Source organism: Coregonus clupeaformis, unplaced genomic scaffold (genome assembly GCF_020615455.1).
Source record: "Coregonus clupeaformis isolate EN_2021a unplaced genomic scaffold, ASM2061545v1 scaf0168, whole genome shotgun sequence".
Taxonomy (NCBI): domain Eukaryota; kingdom Metazoa; phylum Chordata; class Actinopteri; order Salmoniformes; family Salmonidae; genus Coregonus; species Coregonus clupeaformis.
Window position 1 is genome coordinate 327,764 of NW_025533623.1, and position 25,459 is coordinate 353,222.

At 47.9% G+C, this 25,459-nt stretch overlaps 1 protein-coding gene across 2 annotated transcripts in view; it reads left to right on the forward strand.

The window, feature by feature from the left end:
• The first annotated feature begins 4,449 nt into the window (after window positions 1-4,449).
• LOC121556908 (2-acylglycerol O-acyltransferase 2-A) overlaps window positions 4,450-25,459 on the forward strand; it is a 32,363-nt gene continuing 11,353 nt past the window's right edge. For both annotated transcript variants that reach the window (XM_041870791.2, XM_041870792.2), the window contains exons 1-4: window positions 4,450-4,703; window positions 7,259-7,437; window positions 9,632-9,836; window positions 13,751-13,925. In XM_041870791.2, the coding sequence (XP_041726725.1) occupies window positions 4,610-4,703; window positions 7,259-7,437; window positions 9,632-9,836; window positions 13,751-13,925 (653 nt within the window). In that variant the 5' untranslated portion in view covers window positions 4,450-4,609. The remainder of the gene's footprint in view (window positions 4,704-7,258; window positions 7,438-9,631; window positions 9,837-13,750; window positions 13,926-25,459) is intronic.

Below are 25,459 nucleotides of genomic sequence, written 5' to 3' on the forward strand. Positions count from 1 at the left end.
TTACTACTGCCAGATATATCCTAAAAGAGATGGTGCTTAAATGGATGTACCTTAGAGAGGAGGTAACACAACTTTGACAGTATAAACAGTCTATTTAGGGGTTTCAGCTGGTTGCTGCTGGAGTAAAACAGGTGCTTTTAGAAGCCCTTTCAGTTAAAGCAGTTACAGTTGAAGTCAGAAGTTTACATACACTTAGGTTGGAGTCATTAAAACGTGTTTTTAAACCACTCCACAAATTTCTTTTTAACAAACTATAGTTTTGGCAAATCGGTTAGGACATCTACTTTGTGCTTGACACAAGTAATTTTTCCAACAATTGTTTACAGACAGATTATTTCACTTATAATTCACTGTATCACAATTCCAGTGGGTCAGAAGTTTAAATACACTAAGTTGACTGTGCCTTTAATTAGCTTGGAAAATTCCAGAAAATGATGTCATGGCTTTAGAAGCTTCTGATAGGCTAATTGACATCATTTGAGTTTGAGTACTGTGGATGTATTTCAAGGCCTACCTTCAAACTCAGTGCCTCTTTGCTTGACATCATGGGAAAATCCAAATAAATCAGCCAAGACCTCCAAATGATTGTAGACCTCCACAAGTCTGTTTCATCCATGGGAGCAATTTCCAAACGCCTGAAGGTACCACATTCATCTGTACAAACAATAGTATGCAAGTATAAACACCATGGGACCACGCAGCCGTCATACCACTCAGGAAGGAGACGTGTCTCCTAGAGATGAACGTACTTTGGTGCGAAAAGTGCAAATCAATCCCAGAACAACAGCAAAGGACCTTGTGAAGATGCTTGAGGAAACAGGTACAAAAGTATCTGTATCTACAGTAAAACGAGTCCTATATCGACATAACCTGAAAGGCCGCTCAGCAAGGAAGAAGCCACTGCTCCAAAACCGCCATAAAAAAGCCAGATAACGGTTTGCAACTGCACATGGGGACAAAGATCGTACTTTTTGGAGAAATGTCCTTTGGTCTGATGAAACAAAAATAGAACTGTTTGGCCATAATGACCATCGTTATGTTTGGAGGAAAAAGGGGGTACTTGCCAACCGTGAAGCACGGGGGTGGCAGCATCATGCTGTGGGGGTACTTTGCTGCAGGAGGGACTGGTGCACTTCACAAAATAGATGGCATCATGAGGAAGGGAAATTATGTGGATATATTGAAGCAACATCTCAAGACATCAGTCAGGAAGTTAAAGCTTGGTCACAAATGGGTCTTCCAAATGGACAATGGCCCCAAGCATACTTCCAAAGTTGTGGCAAAATGGCTTAAGGACAACAAAGTCAAGGTATTGGAGTGGCCATCACAAAGCCCTGACCTCAATCCTACGGAATATTTGTGGGCGAGCAAGGAGGCCTACAAACCTGACTCAGTTACACCAGCTCTGTCAGGAGGAATGGGCCAAAATTCACCCAACTTATTGTGGGAAGCTTGTGGAAGGCTACCCGAAACGTTTGACCCAAGTTAAACAATTTAAAGGCAATGCTACCAAATACTAATTGAGTGCATGTAAACTTCTGACCCACTGGGAATGTGATGAAAGAAATAAAAGCTGAAATAAATAATTCTCTCTACTATTATTCTGACATTTCACATTCTTAAAATAAAGTGGTGATCCTAACTGGCCTAAGGCAGGGAATATTTACTAGGATTAAATGTCAGGAATTGTGAAAAACTGAGTTTAAATGTATTTGACTAAGGTGTATGTAAACTTCCGAATTCAACTGGAGGTGCACGATTAAAAACAGCTGCTAGCTATATATATATATATATATATATATATATATATATATATATATATATATATATATATCTCAAATGGTAATTGAAGAACCTCCCATTCACCATTGAAGGCTATCAGCACATCAACATGTGAGCTGGAGGTAGTATGCATTTTGAAAACATACTTAAACAATCTGTACTTAATTGTTTGAAACCGTAATGTTTTATTTCATATTATAAGGCATGTCTTACCTTGCTTCAAAGTAGCATTTAGGCAAATTCCCACCATGGAAAGTATTTATTATAAAGACTTTATTGGCGGCATGTGAGTTATAAGTTTGGGGAAGCTTGCAATTTACCCTACCATTTCTACCATTCTGCGTGCCATATGCACATTTTCGTGGAACAGTTTCATTTCCATAATAACGTTTTTTGTTTTCTCAAAATCATTGTCACGAGGTTAATCATAAAAATCTGAATTAAAATGATAAAATCTCAAAGTTGAAAGTAAACTTATGTGAGATCACGTGAGATCACCAGCCTCTGCCATATGGACACCAGTGGAAGGAAGGGGCGTACCATGCTAGGGTTATAGCGAGGTTAGAGTAATGGATATGTAGGGTTAGGGTTATCGAGAACATAGTTATACACTATCAGTGGAGGCTCCTCGGAGGAGGAAAGGGCGGACCATGCTCCTCAGTGAAATTTCAGACAAATTTAAATAGTGAAACATTAAAAAATTGTTCCTTTTTAGATAAAACTATACTAAATATATGCACGTCAATAAATAATTGATTAAAACAGAGTTTTGCAATGAAGGTCTACAGTAGCCTCAACAGCACTCTGTAGGGTAGCACCATGGTGTAGTCGGAGGACAGCTAGCTTCTGTCCTCCTCTGGGTACATTGACTTCAATACAAAACCTAGGAGGCTCATGGTTCTCACCCCCTTCCATAGACTTACACAGTAATTATGACATCTTCCGGAGGACGTCCTCCAACCTATCAGAGTTCTTGCAGTATGAACTGACATGTTGCCCACCCAATCAAAGGATCAGAGAATGAATCTAGTACTGAAAGCATAAGCTACAGCTAGCTAGCATAGCAGTGCATAACATGTGGTGAGTAGTTGACTCAAAGAGAAAGAGAGACAATAGTTGAACAGTTGTTGTTTTTTTAAGGAAGGAGAAGCAAGAGAGAGAGTGCGAGAGATAGAGCTATATTTCATGTATTTTTTCTTATATATCTTTCACTTTCTTAGCTAACGAATGCAGCTAGCTAGTTTAGCCTTCTCAAACACCCGGGTAAAACAGAGAGGGATGCTATGTTAGCTAGCTGGCTATCCAACACTGGAACTCTTCCAAGTCAAGGTACGTTTTTGGTTGTATTAATTTATTGCCACTGGGGCCCACCAGTGTAACTGCTAAACTGCTTACTGACTGTACACTGTACTGCATGATTGTAGCAGGTTTACTAACACGTTAGTTCTATTAGCTATGTTGACTATGACGTTACTTTAACTAATATTGTGACAACGATGTAGGCTGTGTGTAACGGTTATGACATGGTTTGGCTTGGAAAGGTGTTTTCACCTGGTCACATACAGCTGATGTGTTGTTCATTGAAGTCCACAAGCGAAGGGAAAAGGAGAAGAGCGCATAGAAGGAATACAACGTGGCTGCTATGAAAGTGAACTGTGTTTACAGGGGTGTCTTCATGCCGCGTATTCTGTTGAAAACGGGGATAAAAATACCTTGAATTTGTCCAATAGGAACTTGTGTGCAACTGTTGGACTAATGATTACACCCCATATCAGCCAGATGCAGGCAACAGTGTGCAAGGAGGTATTGAATGTGTCACTGTCTGTCCATGTGTCACTGTCTGTCACCTCTAATGTGTCTCTCGACCTGTGTGCACCTACGTTGTAATCTTTCATTCATAGGCTGGGATGTAGCAACCTCATGATGGGTACAGGGAACAATAGAGTATCATGTAGTAGCATAAACCTATCGATGTTACATTGAACTGGGTGAATGGAATATGAATGAGTCGTCCACTATGCTGTAATAGAAATAAGGCCCTGCTCATAAAAAAAAGAATTGTCCTCCCTCATCTTAAACGGCACCAACCGCCGGTGATAGTTAACTACTTATTATTATTATTATTCTGTCTGAAGTAACTATAGCAGGAGTCAAATAAATACTGGCCTCCCGACCTCTCCTCTGATTGGTTGACGCTTTCCACCTCTCCTCTGCTCTGATTGGTCCATTCAAGGACAAGGGTGGTGACATGAGAGGAGGGTCCTCAAGGCGAGCTGTTCTGTTAGGGTTAGGGTTAGAGAACAGCTAATCATGGTTAGTTTGTTTAACTCGGTTAGGGTGGTGACATGAGAGGAGGGTCCTCAAGGCGAGCTGTTCTGTTAGTTCTCAAGTTTGTTTGCAGTTGAACTCCGTTAGGAAGGTGAACTAGAGTCCAGCAACAACCGAATAACGGAACTTCCACGGTGCTGTACGAGCCTATCTATCACTCAGCAACGTGTTCCCTCATACACACACGGAGACAGACAGAGAGAAGGGGACCAGGCGGACTAACCCTAACCCTAACCCTAACCCTTCCACGGTGCTGTACGAGCCTATCTATCACTCAGCAACGTGTTCCCTCATACACACACGGAGACAGACAGAGAGAAGGGGACCAGGCGGACTAACCCTAACCCTAACCCTAACCCTAACCCTTCCACGGTGCTGTACGAGCCTATCTATCACTCAGCAACGTGTTCCCTCATACACACACGGAGACAGACAGAGAGAAGGGGACCAGGCGGACTAACCCTAACTTGTAGCCGGAAAGGTTGTGTCTTTCTCGGGGATGAAGATCCAGTTTGCTCCGCTGAACATCCCGCTGCGGAGGAGACTCCAGACAGCCGCGGTGCTGCAGTGGGTTTTCTCTTTCCTGGCGCTAGGTAAGTCTCTCTCTCTCTCTGGGTGTGTGTGTGTGTGTGTGTGTGTGTGTGTGTGTGTGTGTGTGTGTGTGTGTGTGTGTGTGTGTGTGTGTGTGTGTGTGTGTGTGTGTGTGTGTGTGTGTGTGTGTGTGTGTGTGTGTGTGTGTGTGTGAGAGAGAGAGAGAGAGAGAGAGAGAGAGAGAGAGGGGTTCACTAGCTGACATTAGTGTGGTGGTGCTGTAATGTTCTCAAGGGTTTGTTGCTAAATAGAGTAAATAGTCATAAACTCTGATGAGGCTAGAGAGAGAATATTTCTCAGCAAAAGTACGTAAGATAAAGGCTTGCACAAATGAATCAATATCTTTATTGACTGTCTGGTCCAAGGTCCTGGATCAGTGGTTAGGTTAGTATCTAATGGTTTAGGTTAAAGTGGTCTTAGATCAGTGGTTAGGTTAGTATCTAATGGTTTAGGTTAGGACTGGTCCTGGATCAGTGGTTAGGTTAGTATCTAATGGTTTAGGTTAAAGTGGTCTTAGATCAGTGGTTAGGTTAGTATCTAATGGTTCAGGTTAGGACTGGTCCTGGATCAGTGGTTAGGTTAGTATCTAATGGTTCAGGTTAAAGTGGTCTTAGATCAGTGGTTAGGTTAGTATCCAATGGTTATGATTGGGTCAGGGTGATCTGGTCCTAAATCAGGGGTTAGATTAGTATCTAATGGTTATGATTGGGTCAGGGTGATCTGGTCCTAAATCAGTGGTTAGATTAGTATCTAATGGTTATGATTGGGTCAGGGTGATCTGGTCCTAAATCAGGGGTTAGATTAGTATCTAATGGTTATGATTGGGTCAGGGTGATCTGGTCCTAGATCAGTGGTTATCATTACCTTGTATAGTGTAACAGAGTCAAATGGTTCTGGATAAGCTAGGTGGACCTGCTCCACAGCTTGACATGGCACTAATGGCGCCATCGAAGAGGTTCCTTTTTGGTGACGCTGTTGGTTAGTACGTTGTCAAGCGGGCGGTGTGTTGGTGAGCTGAGGACCACTGGTTGGAGCCCAGTAAAGGGAACAGTGGAGATGCCTAACTGTTAGGTGGAGGTGGTACAGAGCCTTTCTCTGTTTTCTGGTCCACATGATTGACTCTCTCTGGACTCCCTGACCGCACGATGAACTGATCTGTCTAACCCTTACACTGACTCTGTCTCTGCTCCGTCTCAATAGTGAATCTGGGGTTCATTGGCAGGAGTAAGCGACGGGGGGTGCTGTGTGTGTAGGGGGCAGTGGGTGAGAGTGCATGGCTGGACTGTGCTTTCGCCCACTTGGCTCTGCTCACACACACACACAAAGACACTCACACTCACACACACACACACACACATTTGCTCTCTGCTCTCCTTTACCAACCATGTGACCTTATTCTCCTCCTGCCAACTCCTCCCCCAAGGTGAGAGGAGAAGAGCGTATAGAAGGAATACAACATGTCTCCCCCCCCCAGAGAGTAACTGACCAATGACATGTCTCCCCCCCAGAGAGTAACTGACCAATGACATGTCTCCCCCCCAGAGAGTAACTGACCAATGACATGTCTCCCCCAGAGAGTAACTGACCAATGACATGTCTCCCCCCAGAGAGTAACTGACCAATGACATGTCTCCCCCCAGAGAGTAACTGACCAGTGACATGTCTCCCCCCCCCCCAGAGAGTAACTGACCAATGACATGTCTCCCCCCCCCCAGAGAGTAACTGACCAATGACATGTCTCCCCCAGAGAGTAACTGACCAATGACATGTCTCCCCCAGAGAGTAACTGACCAATGACATGTCTCCCCCTCCCCCCAGAGAGTAACTGACCAGTGACATGTCTCCCCCCTCCCAGAGAGTAACTGACCAATGACATGTCTCCCCCAGAGAGTAACTGACCAATGACATGTCTCCCCCCCCCCCAGAGAGTAACTGACCAATGACATGTCTCCCCCCCCCAGAGAGTAACTGACCAATGACATGTCTCCCCCCAGAGAGTAACTGACCAGTGACATGTCTCCCCCCCCCACAGAGAGTAACTGACCAATGACATGTCTCCCCCCAGAGAGTAACTGACCAATGACATGTCTCCCCCCAGAGAGTAACTGACCAATGACATGTCTCCCCCCCAGAGAGTAACTGACCAATGACATGTCTCCCCCCAGAGAGTAACTGACCAATGACATGTCTCCCCCCTCCCCCCAGAGAGTAACTGACCAGTGACATGTCTCCCCCCCCAGAGAGTAACTGACCAATGACATGTCTCCCCCCAGAGAGTAACTGACCAATGACATGTCTCCCCCCAGAGAGTAACTGACCAATGACATGTCTCCCCCCCCCCCAGAGAGTAACTGACCAGTGACATGTCTCCCCCAGAGAGTAACTGACCAGTGATATGTCTCCCCCAGAGAGTAACTGACCAGTGACATGTCTCCCCCCAGAGAGTAACTGACCAATGACATGTCTCCCCCCAGAGAGTAAATGACCAATGACATGTCTCCCCCCCAGAGAGTAACTGACCAATGACATGTCCCCCCCCCCCATCCTCTCTCCCCAGCCCAGTGTTGTCTAGCAGGCTATGTGTTGCTGTGCATCTCTAATTGGTGGGTTCTGGCTGCGCTGTATGCTGGTTGGCTGTATCTGGACAGGGACACACCCACCAGCGGAGGTCGGAGGTCAGAGTGGCTTCGGAACTGCAGCGTCTGGAAACACTTCAGAGACTACTTCCCTCTCAATGTAAGACTGACCCTAACCTGAACATAACCTAAAGAACAAAAACCTGAACACTAACAGGCTAAAACCATGAACACTAACCTGACCTCTAACCTGAACACTAACAGGCTTCCAAAATTGTCAAAGACTCCAGCCACCCTAGTCATAGACTGTTCTCTCTGCTACCGCACGGCAAGCGGTACCGGAGCGCCAAGTCTAGGTCCAAAAGACTTCTCAACAGCTTCTACCCCAAGCCATAAGACTCCTGAACAGCTAATCATGGCTACCGGACTATTTGCACTGCCCCCCAACCCCAACCCCATCTTTTACGCTGCTGCTACTCTGTTAATTATTTATGTATAGTCACTTTAACTCTACCCACATGTACATATTACCTCAACTACCTCAACTAGCCGGTGCCCCCGCACATTGACTCTGCACCGGTACCTCCCTGTATATATAGCCTCCCTTCTGTTATTTTATTTTACTGCTGCTCTTTTTTTCTCAACACTTTTTTGTTGTTGTTTTATTTTACTTTTTTTTATAAAAATAAATGCACTGTTGGTTAAGGGCTGTAAGTAATCATTTCACTGTAATGTCTGCACCTGTTGTATTCGGCGCATGTGGCCAATAAAATGTGATTTGATTTGATTTGATTTATGGGCCGTAACTTTAGCAGAGTTTGAGACGCTACAAACACACACACCAATACACACACACACACCAATACACACACCAATACACACACACACCGATACACACACACACCAATACACACACCAATACACACACCAATACACACACACACCAATACACACACACACCTATACACACACACCAATACACACACACACCAATACACACACATACACACCAATACACACACACACCAATACACACACACACACCAATACACACACACACACACCAATACACACACACACAAATACACACACACACACAAATACACACACACACACACACCAATACACACACACACAAATACACACACATACCAATACACACACACACACACACACCAATACACACACACACCAATACACACACACACACCAATATACACACACATACACACACAAATACACACACACACCAATACACACACACACAAATACACATACACACACCAATACACACACACACAAATACACACACACACAAATACACACACACACACCAATACACACACACACCAATACACACACACACCAACACACACACACACACACCAATACACAAACACACACACCAATACACACACACACACCAATACACACACACATACCAATACACACACACACCAATACACACACACACACAAACACACCAATACAAACACACACCAATACAAACACACACACCAATACAAACACACACACCAATACAAACACACACACACCAATACAAACACACACACACCAATACAAACACACACACCAATACAAACACACACGCCAATACAAACACACACACACACCAATACACACACACACCAATACACACACACACCAATACACACACACACCAATACAAACACACACACCAATACAAACACACACACACCAATACAAACACACACACCAATACAAACACACACACCAATACAAACACACACACACCAATACAAACACACACACACCAATACAAACACACACACCAATACAAACACACACACCAATACACACACATACACCAATACAAACACACACACCAATACAAACACACACACCAATACAAACACACACACCAATACAAACACACACACCAATACAAACACACACGCCAATACAAACACACACACACACCAATACAAACACACACACCAATACAAACGCACACACACACACCAATACACACACACACACCAATACAAACACACACACCAATACACACACACACCAATACACACACACACACCAATACACACACACACCAATACACACACACTCACACACCAACACAAACACACACACACTAATAAACACACACACATCAATATATTTTTCTCTGTCCTCTCCCTCTCTCTCTCTCTCTCTCTCTACTCTCCTCTCTCTCTCTCTCTCTCTCTCTCTCTCTCTCTCTCTCTCTATCCATCCCTCTCTCTCTCTCTCTCTCTCTCTCTCTCTCTCTCTCCTCTCTCTCCCCCTCTCCACTCCCCCTCTCTACTCCCCCTCTCTATCTATCCCTCTCTCTCCAGCTCATAAAGACGGTGGATCTGGACCCTGATTCTAACTACATCTTTGGGTTCCACCCCCATGGTGTTCTGGTGGCGGGGGGCTTTGGGAACTTCTGTACGGAGGCATCAGGGTTCTCCTCGCTGTTCCCTGGGCTGACCCCCTACCTCCTGATGCTGCCCTTCTGGTTCAGAATACCCTTCTTCAGGGACTACATCATGTGTGGAGGTTAGTACTCTAACCTCTGACCTATAACCCTTGACCTCTAATCCCTAATCTCTAACCCTAATACCCCTCTTCAGGGACTACATAGTGTGTGGAGGTTAGTAACCCTAATCTCTAACCCCTAATCTCTGACCCTAATACCCCTCTTCAGGGACTACATAGTGTGTGGAGGTTAGTAACCCTAACCCCTAATCTCTGACCCTAATACCCCTCTTCAGGGACTACATAGTGTGTGGAGGTTAGTAACCCTGACCTCTAACCCCTAATCTCTGACCCTAATACCCCTCTTCAGGGACTACATAGTGTGTGGAGGTTAGTAACCCTGACCCCTAACCCCTAATCTCTGACCCTAATACCCCTCTTCAGGGACTACATAGTGTGTGGAGGTTAGTAACCCTGACCTCTGACCCCTAATCTCTGACCCTAATACCCCTCTTCAGGGACTACATAGTGTGTGGAGGTTAGTAACCCTAACCTCTAACCCCAATCTCTGACCCCAATACCCCTCTTCAGGGACTACATAGTGTGTGTGGAGGTTAGTAACCCTGACCCTAATCTCTGACCCTAATACCCCTCTTCAGGGACTACATAGTGTGTGGAGGTTAGTAACCCTGACCCCTAATCTCTGACCCTAATACCCCTCTTCAGGGACTACATAGTGTGTGGAGGTTAGTAACCCTGACCCCTAACCCCTAATCTCTGACCCTAATACCCCTCTTCAGGGACTACATAGTGTGGAGGTTAGTAACCCTGACCTCTAATCCCTAACCTCTGACCCTAATACCCCTCTTCAGGGACTACATAGTGTGTGGAGGTTAGTAACCCTAACCTCTAACCCCTAATCTCTGACCCTAATACCCCTCTTCAGGGACTACATAGTGTGTGGAGGTTAGTAACCCTGACCCCTAATCTCTGACCCTAATACCCCTCTTCAGGGACTACATAGTGTGGAGGTTAGTAACCCTGACCTCTAATCCCTAACCTCTGACCCTAATACCCCTCTTCAGGGACTACATAGTGTGTGGAGGTTAGTAACCCTGACCCCTGACCTATAACCCTTGACCTCTGACCCTAATACCCCTCTTCAGGGACTACATAGTGTGTGGAGGTTAGTAACCCTGACCCCTAATCTCTGACCCTAATACCCCTCTTCAGGGACTACATAGTGTGTGGAGGTTAGTAACCCTAACCTCTAACCCCTAATCTCTGACCCTAATACCCCTCTTCAGGGACTACATAGTGTGTGGAGGTTAGTAACCCTAACCTCTAACCCCTAATCTCTGACCCTAATACCCCTCTTCAGGGACTACATAGTGTGTGGAGGTTAGTAACCCTGACCCCCTAACCCCTAATCTCTGACCCTAATACCTCTTCAGGGACTACATAGTGTGTGGAGGTTAGGTAACCCTGACCCCTAATCTCTGACCCTAATACCCCTCTTCAGGGACTACATAGTGTGTGAGGTTAGTAACCTGACCCCCTAACCCCCTAAATCTCTGACCCTAATACCCCTCTTCAGGGACTACATATGTGTGGAGGTTAGTAACCCTGACCCCTAACCCCTAATCTCTGACCCTAATACCCCCTCTTCAGGGACTACATAGTGTGTGGAGGTTTAGTAACCCTGACCTATAACCCCTAATCTCTGACCCCTACACCCTCTTCAGGGACTACATAGTGTGTGGAGGTTAGTAACCCTAACCCTAATCTCTGACCCTAATACCCTCTTCAGGGACTACATAGTGTGTGGAGGTTAGTAAACCCTGACCCCTAACCCCTAATCTCTGACCCTAAACCCCTCTTCAGGGACTACATATGTGTGGAGGTTAGTAACCCTGACCCCTAACCCCAATCTCTGACCCAATACCCCTCTTCAGGGACTACATAGTGTGTGGAGGTTAGTAACCCTGACCCCTAACCTAATCTCTGACCCTAATACCTCTTCAGGGACTACATAGTGTGGAGGTTAGTAACCCTGACCCCTAACCCCTAATCTCTGACCCTAATACCCCTCTTCAGGGACTACATAGTGTGTGGAGGTTAGTAACCCTGAACCCTAACCCCAATCTCGACCCTAATACCCTTCTTTAGGACTACATAGTGTGTGGAGGTTAGTAACCCTGACCCCTAATCTCTGACCCTAATACCCCTCTTCAGGGACTACATAGTGTGTGGAGGTTAGTAACCCTGACCCCTAACCCCTAATCTCTGACCCTAATACCCCTCTTCAGGGACTACATAGTGTGTGGAGGTTAGTAACCCTGACCCCTAACCCCTAATCTCTGACCCTAATATCCCTCTTCAGGGACTACATAGTGTGTGGAGGTTAGTAACCCTAACCTCTGACCCCTAATCTCTGACCCTAATACCCCTCTTCAGGGACTACATAGTGTGTGGAGGTGAAGCTGAGTCTCTGTGAGCTGTCTGAGTGGTTAGTGTGTGTAGTGTGTGTAGTGTGTGTAGTGTGTGTGTGTAATGTGTGTGTGTAGTGTGTGTAGTGTGTGTAGTGTGTGTAGTGTGTGTAGTGTGTAGTGTGTGTGTGTAATGTGTGTGTGTGTACACACTGTGTTTTCTCAGTCACAGGGTTGTCCAGTTGTGAAAGTTTCTGTTGAAATGTCTGACAACGCTGACCAAGTAGGTAACACTGACACACACTGACACACACACACATATCTCCCCCCTCCTGTCAGACAGACTGACTCAACTCTATTTCACAACAGGCCAGTGGCTGACTGCGTAAATACAGTGTGTGAGCTCGCATGTACTTGTCTGTGTGTTACCTTCAGTGTCAATAGGTCCTGAATACATGTCTCTCTCTCTGTGTCTACAGGGTTACCTTCAGAACATCCTGAATACATGTCTCTCTCTCTACAGGGTCACCTTCAGAACATCCTGAATACATGTCTCTCTCTCTACAGGGTCACCTTCAGAACATCCTGAATACATGTCTCTCTCTGTCTCTACAGGGTCACCTTCAGAACATCCTGAATACATGTCTCTCTCTCTCTGTGTCTACAGGGTTACCTTCAGAACATCCTGAATACATGTCTCTCTCTGTGTCTACAGGGTCACCTTCAGAACATCCTGAATACATGTCTCTCTCTCTACAGGGTCACCTTCAGAACATCCTGAATACATGTCTCTCTCTCTCTACAGGGTCACCTTCAGAACATCCTGAATCACATGTCTCTCTCTGTGTCTACAGGGTCACCTTCAGAACATCCTGAATACATGTTCTCTCTGTGTCTACAGGGTCACCTTCAGAACATCCTGAATACATGCTCTCTCTCTCTCTCTCTACAGGGTCACCTTCAGAACATCCTGAATACATGTCTCTCTCTCTCTACAGGGTCACCTTCAGAACATCCTGAATACATGTCTCTCTCTCTGTGTCTACAGGGTCACCTTCAGAAACATCCTGAATACATGTCTCTCTCTGTGTCTACAGGGTCACCCTTCAGAACATCCTGAATACATGTCTCTCTCTGTGTCTACAGGGTCACCTTCAGAAACATCCTGAATACATGTCTCTCTCTGTGTCTACAGGGTCACCTTCAGAACATCCTGAATACATGTCTCTCTCTGTCTACAGGGTCACCTTCAGAACATCCTGAATACATGTCTCTCTCTCTGTGTCTACAGGGTCACCTTCAGAACATCCTGAATACATGTCTCTCTCTGTCTCTACAGGGTCACCTTCAGAACATCCTGAATACATGTCTCTCTCTGTCTCTACAGGGTCTCCTTCAGAACATCCTGAATACATGTCTCTCTCTCTGTGTCTACAGGGTCACCTTCAGAACATCCTGAATACATGTCTCTCTCTGTGTCTACAGTGTGTGTAATTGGGGTTAGGGTGTGTAATGTGTGTGTAATTGGGGTTAGGGTGTGTAATGTGTATAATGTGTTTATGCCAGGTCTGGTATCCAGTGAGAAAGCCAGTCTGTCCTACCTGGTCTCAGCTCCTAGAGGAGGTAATGTGGCGGTGGTGGCTGTAGGGGGCGCTCCAGAGTCTCTAGACGCCCGGCCAGGAGCTCTCACCCTTCAGGTTCTACACCGCAAGGGATTCATCAAACTGGCACTCAAACACGGGTAGGTCTGAAACACGGGTAGGTCTGAAACACGGGTAGGTCTGAAACACGGGTAGGTCTGAAACACGGGTAGGTCTGAAACACAGGTAGGTCTGAAACACGGGTAGGTCTGAAACACGGGTAGGTCTGAAACACGGGTAGGTCTGAAACACAGGTAGGTCTGAAACACGGGTAGGTCTGAAACACGGGTAGGTTTGAACAAGGTTGGGGTCAATTCCATTTAAATGCCAGTCAATTCTGAAAGTAAACCGTATTCCTGGATCCTGGGGGGTGCAGCGGTCTAAAGCCCTACAGCCTAAGGGTCGATCCGGGCCGTGTACAACCAGGTCGGGAGCGTGTCCGGGAGCCGTGGTCGGGAGCTGCACAACCGCCGGTCCGGGAGGCGGACGGGAGCGTGTCACAACCGGCCGTGTCCGGGAGCCCCATAGGACGGCTCCCGGTCGTGATAAGAAGTAGGCGGCCAGGCGGGTCATTGCAGAGATGAGCCAAGGGTTAGGGTTACACGCCTGTTCTGGGTCGGGCCTGGTTAGTGCTGGGATGGAGACAGCCTGTTCAGGGTCGGGCCTGGTTAGTACGGGCCTGGTTAGTGGTGGGATGGAGACAGCCTGTTCAGGGCCTGGTTAGTGCTGGGATGGAGACAGCCTGTTCAGGGTCGGGCCTGGTTAGTACGGGCCTGGTTAGTGCTGGGATGGAGACAGCCTGTTCAGGGTCGGGCCTGGTTAGTACTGGGATGGAGACAGCCTGTTCAGGGTCGGGCCTGGTTAGTTCGGGCCTGGTTAGTGCTGGGATGGAGACAGCCTGTTCAGGGTCGGGCCTGGTTAGTACGGGCCTGGTTAGTGCTGGGATGGAGACAGCCTGTTCAGGGTCAGGCCTGGTTAGTACGGGCCTGGTTAGTGCTGGGATGGAGACAGCCTGTTCAGGGTCGGGCCTGGTTAGTACGGGCCTGGTTAGTGCTGGGATGGAGACAGCCTGTTCAGGGTCAGGCCTGGTTAGTACGGGCCTGGTTAGTGCTGGGATGGAGACAGCCTGTTCAGGGTCGGGCCTGGTTAGTACGGGCCTGGTTAGTGCTGGGATGGAGACAGCCTGTTCAGGGTCGGGCCTGGTTAGTACGGGCCTGGTTAGTGCTGGGATGGAGACAGCCTGTTCAGGGTCGGGCCTGGTTAGTTCGGGCCTGGTTAGTACTGGGATGGAGACAGCCTGTTCAGGGTCGGGCCTGGTTAGTGGTGGGATGGAGACAGCCTGTTCAGGGTCGGGCCTGGTTAGTGGTGGGATGGAGACAGCCTGTTCAGGGTTGGGCCTGGTTAGTGGTGGGATGGAGACAGCCTGTTCAGGGTCGGGCCTGGTTAGTGGTGGGATGAAGACAGCCTGTTCAGGGTTGGGCCTGGTTAGTGGTGGGATGGAGACAGCCTGTTCAGGGTCAGGCCTGGTTAGTACTGGGATGGAGACAGCCTGTTCAGGGTCGGGCCTGGTTAGTACGGGCCTGGTTAGTGCTGGGATGGAGACAGCCTGTTCAGGGTCGGGCCTGGTTAGTACGGGCCTGGTTAGTGCTGGGATGGAGACAGCCTGTTCAGGGTCGGGCCTGGTTAGTACGGGCCTGGTTAGTGCTGGGATGGAGACAGCCTGTTCAGGGTCAGGCCTGGTTAGTACGGGCCTGGTTAGTGCTGGGATGGAGACAGCCTGTTCAGGGTCGGGCTGGTTGGTTCGGGCCTGGTTAGTGCTGGGATGGAGACAGCCTGTTCAGGGTCGGGCCTGGTTGGTACGGGCCTGGTTAGTGCTGGGATGAGACAGCCTGTTCAGGGTCAGGCCTGGTTAGTAGGCTGTTAGTGCTGGGATGGAGACAGCTGTTCAGGGTCGGGCCTGGTTAGTACGGGCTGGTTAGTGCTGGGATGGAGACAGCCTGTTCAGGGTCAGGCCTAGTTGAAGTACGGGCCTGGTAGTGCTGGGATGGAGACAGCCTGTTCAGGGTCGGGCCTGGTTAGTACGGGCCTGGTTAGTGCTGGGATGGAGACAGCCTGTTCAGGGTCGGGCCTGGTTAGTACGGGCCTGGTTAGTGCTGGGATGGAGACAGCCTGTTCAGGGTCGGGCCTGGTTAGTTCGGGCCTGGTTAGTACTGGGATGGAGACAGCCTGTTCAGGGTCGGGCCTGGTTAGTGGTGGGATGGAGACAGCCTGTTCAGGGTCGGGCCTGGTTAGTGGTGGGATGGAGACAGCCTGTTCAGGTTGGGCCTGGTTAGTGGTGGGATGGAGACAGCTGTTCAGGGTCGGGCTGGTTAGTGGTGGGATGAAGACAGCCTGTTCAGGTTGGGCCTGGTTAGTGGTGGGATGGAGACAGCCTGTTCAGGGTCAGGCCTGGTTAGTACTGGGATGGAGACAGCCTGTTCAGGGTCGGGCCCGTTAGTACGGGCCTGGTTAGTGCTGGGATGGAGACAGCCTGTTCAGGGTCGGGCCTGGTTAGTACGGGCCTGGTTAGTGCTGGGATGGAGACAGCCTGTTCAGGGTCGGGCCTGGTTAGTACGGGCTGGTTAGTGCTGGGATGGAGACAGCCTGTTCAGGTCAGGCCTGGTTAGGTACGGGCCTGGTTAGTGCTGGGATGGAGACAGCCTGTTCAGGGTCGGGCCTGGTTAGTGCTGGGATGGAGACAGCCTGTTCAGGGTCGGGCCTGGTTAGTACGGGCCTGGTTAGTACTGGCATGGAGACAGCCTGTTCAGGGTCGGGCCTGGTTAGTACGGGCCTGGTTAGTACTGGGATGGAGACAGCCTGTTCAGGGTCAGGCCAGGTTAGTACGGGCCTGGTTAGTACTGGGATGGAGACAGCATGTTCAGGGTCAGGCCAGGTTAGTACGGGCCTGGTTAGTACTGGGATGGAGACAGCATGTTCAGGGTCGGGCCTGGTTAGTACTGGGATGGAGACAGCCTGTTCAGGGTCGGGCCTGGTTAGTTCGGGCCTGGTTAGTACTGGGATGGAGACAGCCTGTTCAGGGTCGGGCCTGGTTAGTGGTGGGATGGAGACAGCCTGTTCAGGGTCGGGCCTGGTTAGTGGTGGGATGGAGACAGCCTGTTCAGGGTTGGGCCTGGTTAGTGGTGGGATGGAGACAGCCTGTTCAGGGTCGGGCCTGGTTAGTGGTGGGATGAAGACAGCCTGTTCAGGGTTGGGCCTGGTTAGTGGTGGGATGGAGACAGCCTGTTCAGGGTCAGGCCTGGTTAGTACTGGGATGGAGACAGCCTGTTCTGGGTCGGGCCTGGTTAGTACTGGGATGGAGACAGCCTGTTCAGGGTCAGGCCTGGTTAGTACTGGGATGGAGACAGCATGTTCAGGGTCGGGCCTGGTTAGTACTGGGATGGAGACAGCCTGTTCTGGGTCGGGCCTGGTTAGTGGTGGGATGGAGACAGCCTGTTCTGGGTCGGGCCTGGTTAGTGGTGGGATGGAGACAGCATGTTCAGGGTCAGGCCTGGTTAGTACGGGCCTGGTTAGTACTGGCATGGAGACAGCCTGTTCAGGGTCAGGCCTGGTTAGTACTGGGATGGAGACAGCATGTTCAGGGTCGGGCCTGGTTAGTGGTGGGATGGAGACAGCCTGTTCTGGGTCGGGCCTGGTTAGTGGTGGGATGGAGACAGCCTGTTCAGGGTCGGGCCTGGTTAGTACGGGCCTGGTTAGTGCTGGGATGGAGACAGCCTGTTCAGGGTCGGGCCTGGTTAGTACGGGCCTGGTTAGTGCTGGGATGGAGACAGCCTGAAAAAAAGAAAAAAAAGAAAGTAAGCCGAATTTCAATTCCAAATGTTCCTAATTTAAAAGCAGTGAAGAGAATTGGATTTCTTGTTTAAATATCAGTTTACTTCCTGAATTGACTGGAATTTAACTGGAATTTACCCCAATCCTGGGTCTGAAACACGGGTAGGTTTGAAGCATGTCTGAACACGGGTAGGTGTGAAACACGGGTAGATGTTAAACATGGGTAGGCTAAAAGCACGTCTGAACACAGGTAGGTATGAAACAAGGGTAGATGTGAAACATGGGTAGGTCTGAGACACGGGTAGGTTAAAACTGAAACACGGGTATTCAATCTAGTAATTCAATATTACGTGTGGTGTGTGTAATGTTTAAGTACTGTATGTGTGTGGTGTTCCTTAGGGCCCAGCTGGTCCAATTGTAATGTTATTGCCAAGCTGGTCCCAGTGTAATGCTAATCCCCAGCTGGTTCCAGTGTAATGTTAATGCCCAGCTGGTCCCAGTGTAATGCTAATGCACAGCTGGTTCCAGTGTAATGCTAATGCCCAGCTGGTCCCAGTGTAATATTATTGCCCAGTTGTTCCCAGTTTAGTGTTAATGCCCAGATGGTCCCAGTGTGATGTTGATGCCCAGCTGGTCCCATTGTAGTGTTAATCCCCAGATGGTCCCAGTGTAATGTTGATGCCCAGCTGGTCCCAGTGTAATGTTAATGCCCAGATGGTCCCAGTGTAATGTTATTCCCCAGCTGGTCCCAGTGTAATGTTGATGCCCAGCTGGTCCCAGTGTAATGTTATTGCCCAGCTGGTCCCAGTGTAATGTTAATGCCCAGATGGTCCCAGTGTAATGTTAATCCCCAGCTGGTCCCAGTGTAATGTTATTGCCCAGTTGTTCCCAGTGTAGTGTTAATGCCCAGTTGTTCCCAGTGTAGTGTTAATGCCCAGTTGTTCCCAGTGTAGTGTTAATGGCCAGCTGGTCCCATTGTAATGTTAATGCCCAGATGGTCCCAGTGTTTAGGGGGGAGTATGTAAACCAGTTGAACCACTTTAATATGTTTAATTTGTTATTTTATATGTGAGATAAGATGACAAACATTAGGCTGGGTATCAGTCAAGCAAGAACTGATGAGAAGTTTGATGACATGTGCCCAAGCCTACCACGCAAAGGCACTATGGAGTTATTTTCCCAGGTTGACTCAGACATGCACAGGAAAGTGATATCACAACTTAAGCCTTCTACCTGCCTTCTCGATCCTATCCCCACCACCTTCTTCAAAACAGTTAATTGCATATCTGAAGAAGTGCAAGCTATTGCTAATCACTCCCTGTTCACAGGCACTTTCCCCACTGCACTACAAACTGCTATGGTGAAACCCCTTCTGAAGAAAAGTCATCTGGATTCTTCAGCTCTTAGCAATTTTCGGCCAATCTCCAATCTTCCATTCTTAGGCAAAATTCTGGACAAATTAGTTTTCAAATTATTCCTATCTGTTTTTTGTGCAGAGACAGCCTTAGCTAAAGTGATAAATGATCTTAGAGCCAACACAGATGCCAAACAGCTCTCTGTCCTTGTGCTCTTGGATTTAAGTGCCGAGACTGTACCATGATGTTTAGAAGTGACAGAGGCAGACGGAGAGGTGGGCGGAGAGGTGGGGGTTGGCCCTGCTGACCAAAAAGGATGTCTTCTGGACAGCCTGGAGAGGTGGGTTGGCCTTTTCAGTCCAGTTCTAAATTGGTTTAAGACCAATTTAACCGGTCGAGAGTTTTTGGTCACCCTTGGTGTTGACAATATGGCACCAATAGACATGGCAGCTCTACTTCTAGCTCCTTAGCCACTTTGCAGTATTTTTTATGTATTTGTGTGTTTTTCTTACATTATTAGCCCAGAATGTTTTTTGCATTATTACATACAGACGGAAAGAACTTCTGGATATCAAAGCGGTGGTAACTCACCAGCATTTCGACCAGAAATACGACTTTCCTGAATTGGATCCTTTGTTCGTACCCCCCAAAGCGATTGAATTTACAGCGCATTTGGAAAGTATTCAGACCCCTTCCCCTTTTCCACATTTTGTTACGTTACAGCCTTATTCTAAAATTGATTAAATTAATTGTTTTCCTCACAATACCCCATAATTGTCATGACTTCCTCCAAAGCTGCCTCCTCTCCTTGTTAGGGCAGGCTTCGGCGTTCGTCGTCACCGGCCTTCTAGCCACTGCCGCTCCTCATCTCATCATTCCATTTGTTTTGTCTTGTTTTTACACACACCTGGTTCATATCCCGTCATCAGTACCTGTATAAGTGTTCCCTCTGCCCCCCATGTCTTTGTGTGTGATTGTTTATTGTGGAGGTGACGGTAGCTCGGTGGAGCTTTATATATTTGCATCGCCAGGATATTCACCCGTGTGCTTTGTTTTCTCCAGTGTGCCGTTATACCGCACTGTAGTGTTTTACTCATTGCTGCGTACCGCTGTATTTGCCGAACAAACCATTTATTCTGTAATTTACCCTCCTGTGCCTGACTCCATCAAAATCACCCGCTACAATAATGATAAAGTGAAAACAGGTTTTCAGATTGTTTTGCAAATTTATTACAAATAAAAAACAGAAATACCTTATTTACAAGTATTCAGACCCTTTGCTATGAGACTAAAAATTGAGCACAGGCGCGTCCTGTTTTCATTGATCATCCTTGAGATATTTCTACAACTTGATTGGAGTTCACCTGTCGTAAATTCAATTGATTGGACATGACCTGCAAAGGCACACACCTGTCTATATAAGGTCCCACAGTTGACAGCGCATATCAAAGTAAAAACCAAGCCATGAGGTCGAAGGAAATGTCTGTAGAGCTCTGAGACAGGATTGTGTCGAGGCACAGATCTGGGTAAGGGTACAAAAAACAAAAACAAATTCTGCAGCAATGAAGGTCCCCAAGAACAGGAGCAAGCCAACCAAGAGGTTGAGACGACTCTCCGCTGCCTGATCTCCGCCAACCCCACCACATGAAGCCAGCAACTAGTGTGGGTTGAATACGCCCTCAACACCCTTCCCTGCTCTGCCACAGGTCTTTCAACCTTTGAGTGTTCCCTGGGTTATCAGCTCCCGCTCTTCCCAGAGCAAGAGAAAGAGGTCGGCATACCCTCGGCCCAGATGTTTGTCCGCCGCTGTCGTTGTACCTTCTGTTGCCCCGTACCCTCCATATACATCCCACATTTCATGTGTCTAGGATCAAACCCATGTCTCACAGCCCTTTGTCTCCTGTTTCCAGGCCCACTCCTCTCCCTGTCTCATCGACGGCCAGCTGGCCGTGTTGTGAGGCGTCTCCTGAAGGTTCGACCTTGGGGCAGGGGATTCCAGTACCTGGTTGACTGGGAGGGTTATGGCCCAGTGGAGAGGTGCTGGGTCCCCGCTAGGGACATCCTAGACCCAGGCCTCATCGCTGAGTTTCAACGCCGACACCCCGGTCAACCAGGTATGCACCCAGGTAGGACGCCAGGCCCTAGAGGGGGGATACTGTCACACCCTGATCTGTTTCACCTGTCTTTGTGATTGTCTCCAACCCCTCCAGGTGTCGCCCATCTTCCCCATTATCCCCAGTGTATTTATACCTGTGTTTTCTGTTTGTCTGTTGCCAATTTGTTTTGTTTCGTCAAGCCTACCAGCGTTTTTCCCCTTGCTCCTGTCTTTCTCAAGTTCCTGTTTTCTAGTTTTCCCGGTTTTGACCATTCTGCCTGCCCTGACCCTGAGCCTGCCTGCCATTTGGTACCTTGTCACACAACCCTGAATAATTTACCTCTGCCTGCCCTGACCCTGAGACTGCCTGCCGTTCTGTACCTTTTGGACTCTGATCTGGATTACTGACCTCTGCCTGCCCTTGACCTGTTGTTTGCCTGCCCCCTGTTTTTGTAATCAACTTTTGTTACTTCGACACTGTCTGCATCTGGGTCTTCTCCTGAAACGTGATAACTCGCTAATGTCCCTGGACAATAAAGTAGACGAGCTCAGGGCGAAGATTTCCTTCCAGAGAGACATCAGGGACTGTAACATACTCTGTTTTACGGAATCATGGTTCTCTCCGGATATACTGTCCCCGTCCATGCAGCCAGCTGGGTTCTCAGTACATCGCGCAGATAGGAATAAAGAACTCTCCGGGAAGAAGAAAGGCGGAGGTGTTTCATGATTAACTACTCATGGTGTGATTGTGGTAACGTACAGGAACTCAAGTCCTTTTGTTCACTCGACCTTGAATACCTCACAATCAAATGCTGACTGCATTACCTCCCAAGAGAATTCTCTTCGGTTATTGTCACAGCTGTGTATTTTGGTATTTGGTATTTTATTAGGATCCCCATTAGCTGTTGAGAATGCAGCAGCTACTCTTCCTGGGGTCCACACACAACATTAAACATGACATAATACGGAACTACATTAATTATGTATATTCCCCCTCAAGCCGATACCATGACGGCTCAAAAGGAACTACACTGGACTTTGTGCAAACTGGAAACCGCATATCCTGAGGCCGCATTTATTGTAGCTGGGGACTTTGACAAAGCAAAATCTGAGGGATACTCTTCCAAAGTTCTATCAACACATTGCCTGTAGTACTCGCGCTTCGAAAACGTTCAATCATTGTTACTCTCCCTTCCGGGATGGCTATAAGGCCCTCCCCCGCCCTCCCTTTGGCAAGTCAGATCATGACTCCATTCTGCTCCTCCCTTCCTATAGGCAGAAACTCAAAGAGGAAGTACCCGTGCTAAGGTCTATTCAATGTTGGTCAGACCAATCGGAATCAATGCTTCAAGATTGTTTTGATCATGTGGACTTGGATATGTTCCGGGTTGCCTCTGAGAATAACATTGACATGTAAACGGTCACGGAGACTGAGTTAATCAGGGAGTGTATAGGGGATGTTGTTCCCACTGTGACAATTAAAACCTACCAAACCAAAAACCGTTTCAAGGTGACTGGGAATATGGTAGAATACAAACAGTCCAGTTATGCCCTCCATAAGGGAATCAAACAGGCAAAACATCAGTACAGAGACAAAGTGTAGTCGCAATTCAAAGGCTCAGACCAGAGACGTATGTGGCATGGACTCCAGACAATCACGGATTACAAAGGGAAAACCAGGCACATCGTGGACACCAGCGTCTTGAAACACCTTCTTTGTCTGCTTTGAGGATAACACCGTGCCACCTATGCAGCCACTCCCGAGGACTGTGAGCTTTCGTTCTCCACGGCCGACGTGAGTAAGACATTTAAGCGTGTTAACCCTAGCAAGGCTGCCGGCCCAGACGGCATCCCTAGCCGCGTCCTCAGAGCATGTGCAGACCAGCTGGCTGGTGTGTTTACGGACACATTCAATCTCTCCCTTTCCCAGTCTGCTGTCCCCTCTTGCTTCAAGATGTCCACCATTGTTCCTTTACCCAAGAAAGCAAAGGTAATTGAACTAAATGTCTATCGCCCCATAGCGCTTTGAAGTGCTTTGAGAGGCTAGTTAAGGATCATATCACCTCGCCTTTGCACTGCACACTGCCCTATCCCATCTGGACAAGAGGAATACCTATGTTAGAATGCTGTTCATTGACTGTAGCTCAGCCTTCAACACCATAGTAAGCTCCAAGCCCATCATTAAGCTCGGGGCCCTGGGTCTGAACCCCGCCCTGTGCAACTGGGTCCTGGATTTCCTGACAGGCCGCCCCCAGGTGGTGAAGATAGGAAACAACACCTCCACTTCGCTGATCCTCAACACAGGGGCCCCACAAGGGTGCGTGCTAAGCTCCCTCCTGTACTCCCTGTTCACCCATGACTGCGTAGCCACGCACATCCCAACACAATCATCAAGTATGCAGACGACACAACAGTGGTAGGCCTGATTACAACAACGACGAGACAGCCTACAGGGAGGAGGTGAGGGCCTTGGCAGAGTGGAGCCAGGAAAATAACCTCTCTCTCAACGTCAACAAAACGAAGCAGCTTATCGTGTACTTCAGGAGACAGCAGAGGGAGCACGCCCCTATCCACATCGACGGGGCCGCAGTGGAGAAGGTAAAAAGCTTCAAGTTCCTCTGCGAATACATCAATGACAATCTGAAATGGTCAATCCAACAACGCCTTTTCAAATTCAGGAGGCTGAAGAAATTCAGCTGCACTGTTGGAGCTACACAAGCATTTCACCATAACAGAGAAAATAGAAAACTCAGAGAAAATAGATATAACATGTGGCGTTCCACAAGATTCGATTTTGGGACCGGTTCAGTTTATGTACACTATACAGTATATACAAATGTATGTGGACACCCCTTCAAATTAGTGGATTCGGTTATTTCAGCCACACCCGTTGCTGACAGGTGTATAAAATCGAGCACACAGCCATGCAATCTCCATAGACAAACATTGGCAGTAGAATGGCCCGTACTGAAGAGCTCGGTGACTTTCAACGTGGCACCAATATATGATGTCACCTTTCCAACAAGTCAGTTCGTCAAAATTCTGCCCTGCTAGAGCTGCCCCGGCTCAGCCACGAAGTGGTAGGCCACATGTGCTCACAGAACGGGACTGCTGAGTGCTGAAACGTGTAACGCGTAAAAATCATCTGTCCTTGGTTGCAACACTCACTACCGAGTTCCCAACTGCCTCTGGAAGCAACGTCAGCACAAGAACTGTTCGTCGGGAGCTTCATGAAATGGGTTTCCATGGCCGAGCAGCCATTGGACTCTGGAGTAGTGGAAACTCGTTCTCTGGAGTGATGAGTCACGCTTCACCATCTGGCAGTCCGACGGATTAATCTAGGTTTGGTGGATGCCAGGAAAATGCTACCTACCCGAATGCATAGTGCCAACTGTAAAGTTTGGTGGATGAGGAATAATGGTCTGGGGTTGTTTTTCATGGTTTGGGCTTTCATGGTTCGGGCTAGGCCCCTTAGTTCCAATGACATTCTAGACGATTCTGTGCTTCCAACTTTGTGGCAACAGTTTGGGGAAGGCCCTTTCCTGTTTCAGCATGACAATGCCCCTGTGTACAAAGCGAGGTCCATACAGAAATGGTTTGTCGAGATCGGTGTGGAAGAACTTGACTTGCCTGCACAGAGCCCTGATCTCAACCCCATCGAACACCTTTGGGATTAATTGGAACGCCGACTGCGAGCCAGGCCTAATCGCCCAACATCAGTGCCCGACCTCACTAATGCATCTTGTGGCTGAATGGAAGCAAGTCCCTGCAGCAATGTTCCAACATCTAGTGGAAAGCCTTCCCAGAAGAGTGGAGGCTGTTATAGCAGCAAACGGGGGACCCACCCAATATTAATGCCCATGATTTTGGAATGAGATGTTCGCCGAGCAGGTGTTCATATACTTTTGGTCATTTGGTGTATGTTACCCCTTGGCAGCATTATCAGAAAGCACAGCATTTATTTTCACTGCTACGCAGACGATACACAACTTTTTAGTTCCACAGATAAATTATCAGACTATATCAGTGATTTAAATAATTGGATGGCTCACAACTTCCTCCAGCTAAATCAAGTCAAGACCGAGGTACTTATTGTTGGAGCCAAAGCACAGAGAGAATCTGGCCGCAAATTTTAATTCACGGGCAATAAAGATAAAACACCAGGTAAAAAACAGTGTTTCTGAACTCAATTTCGAATCACACATTAGGAATGTTACCATAATAGCTTTTTACCACCTGAGGAACATTGCCAAGGTGCGTCTGTTTCTCTCTCAGGGTGGTACAGAGAGACTCATCCATGCTTGGCTTGACTACTGTAATGCTCTCCTGTCTGGTCTACCCAAGACAGCCATTGGTC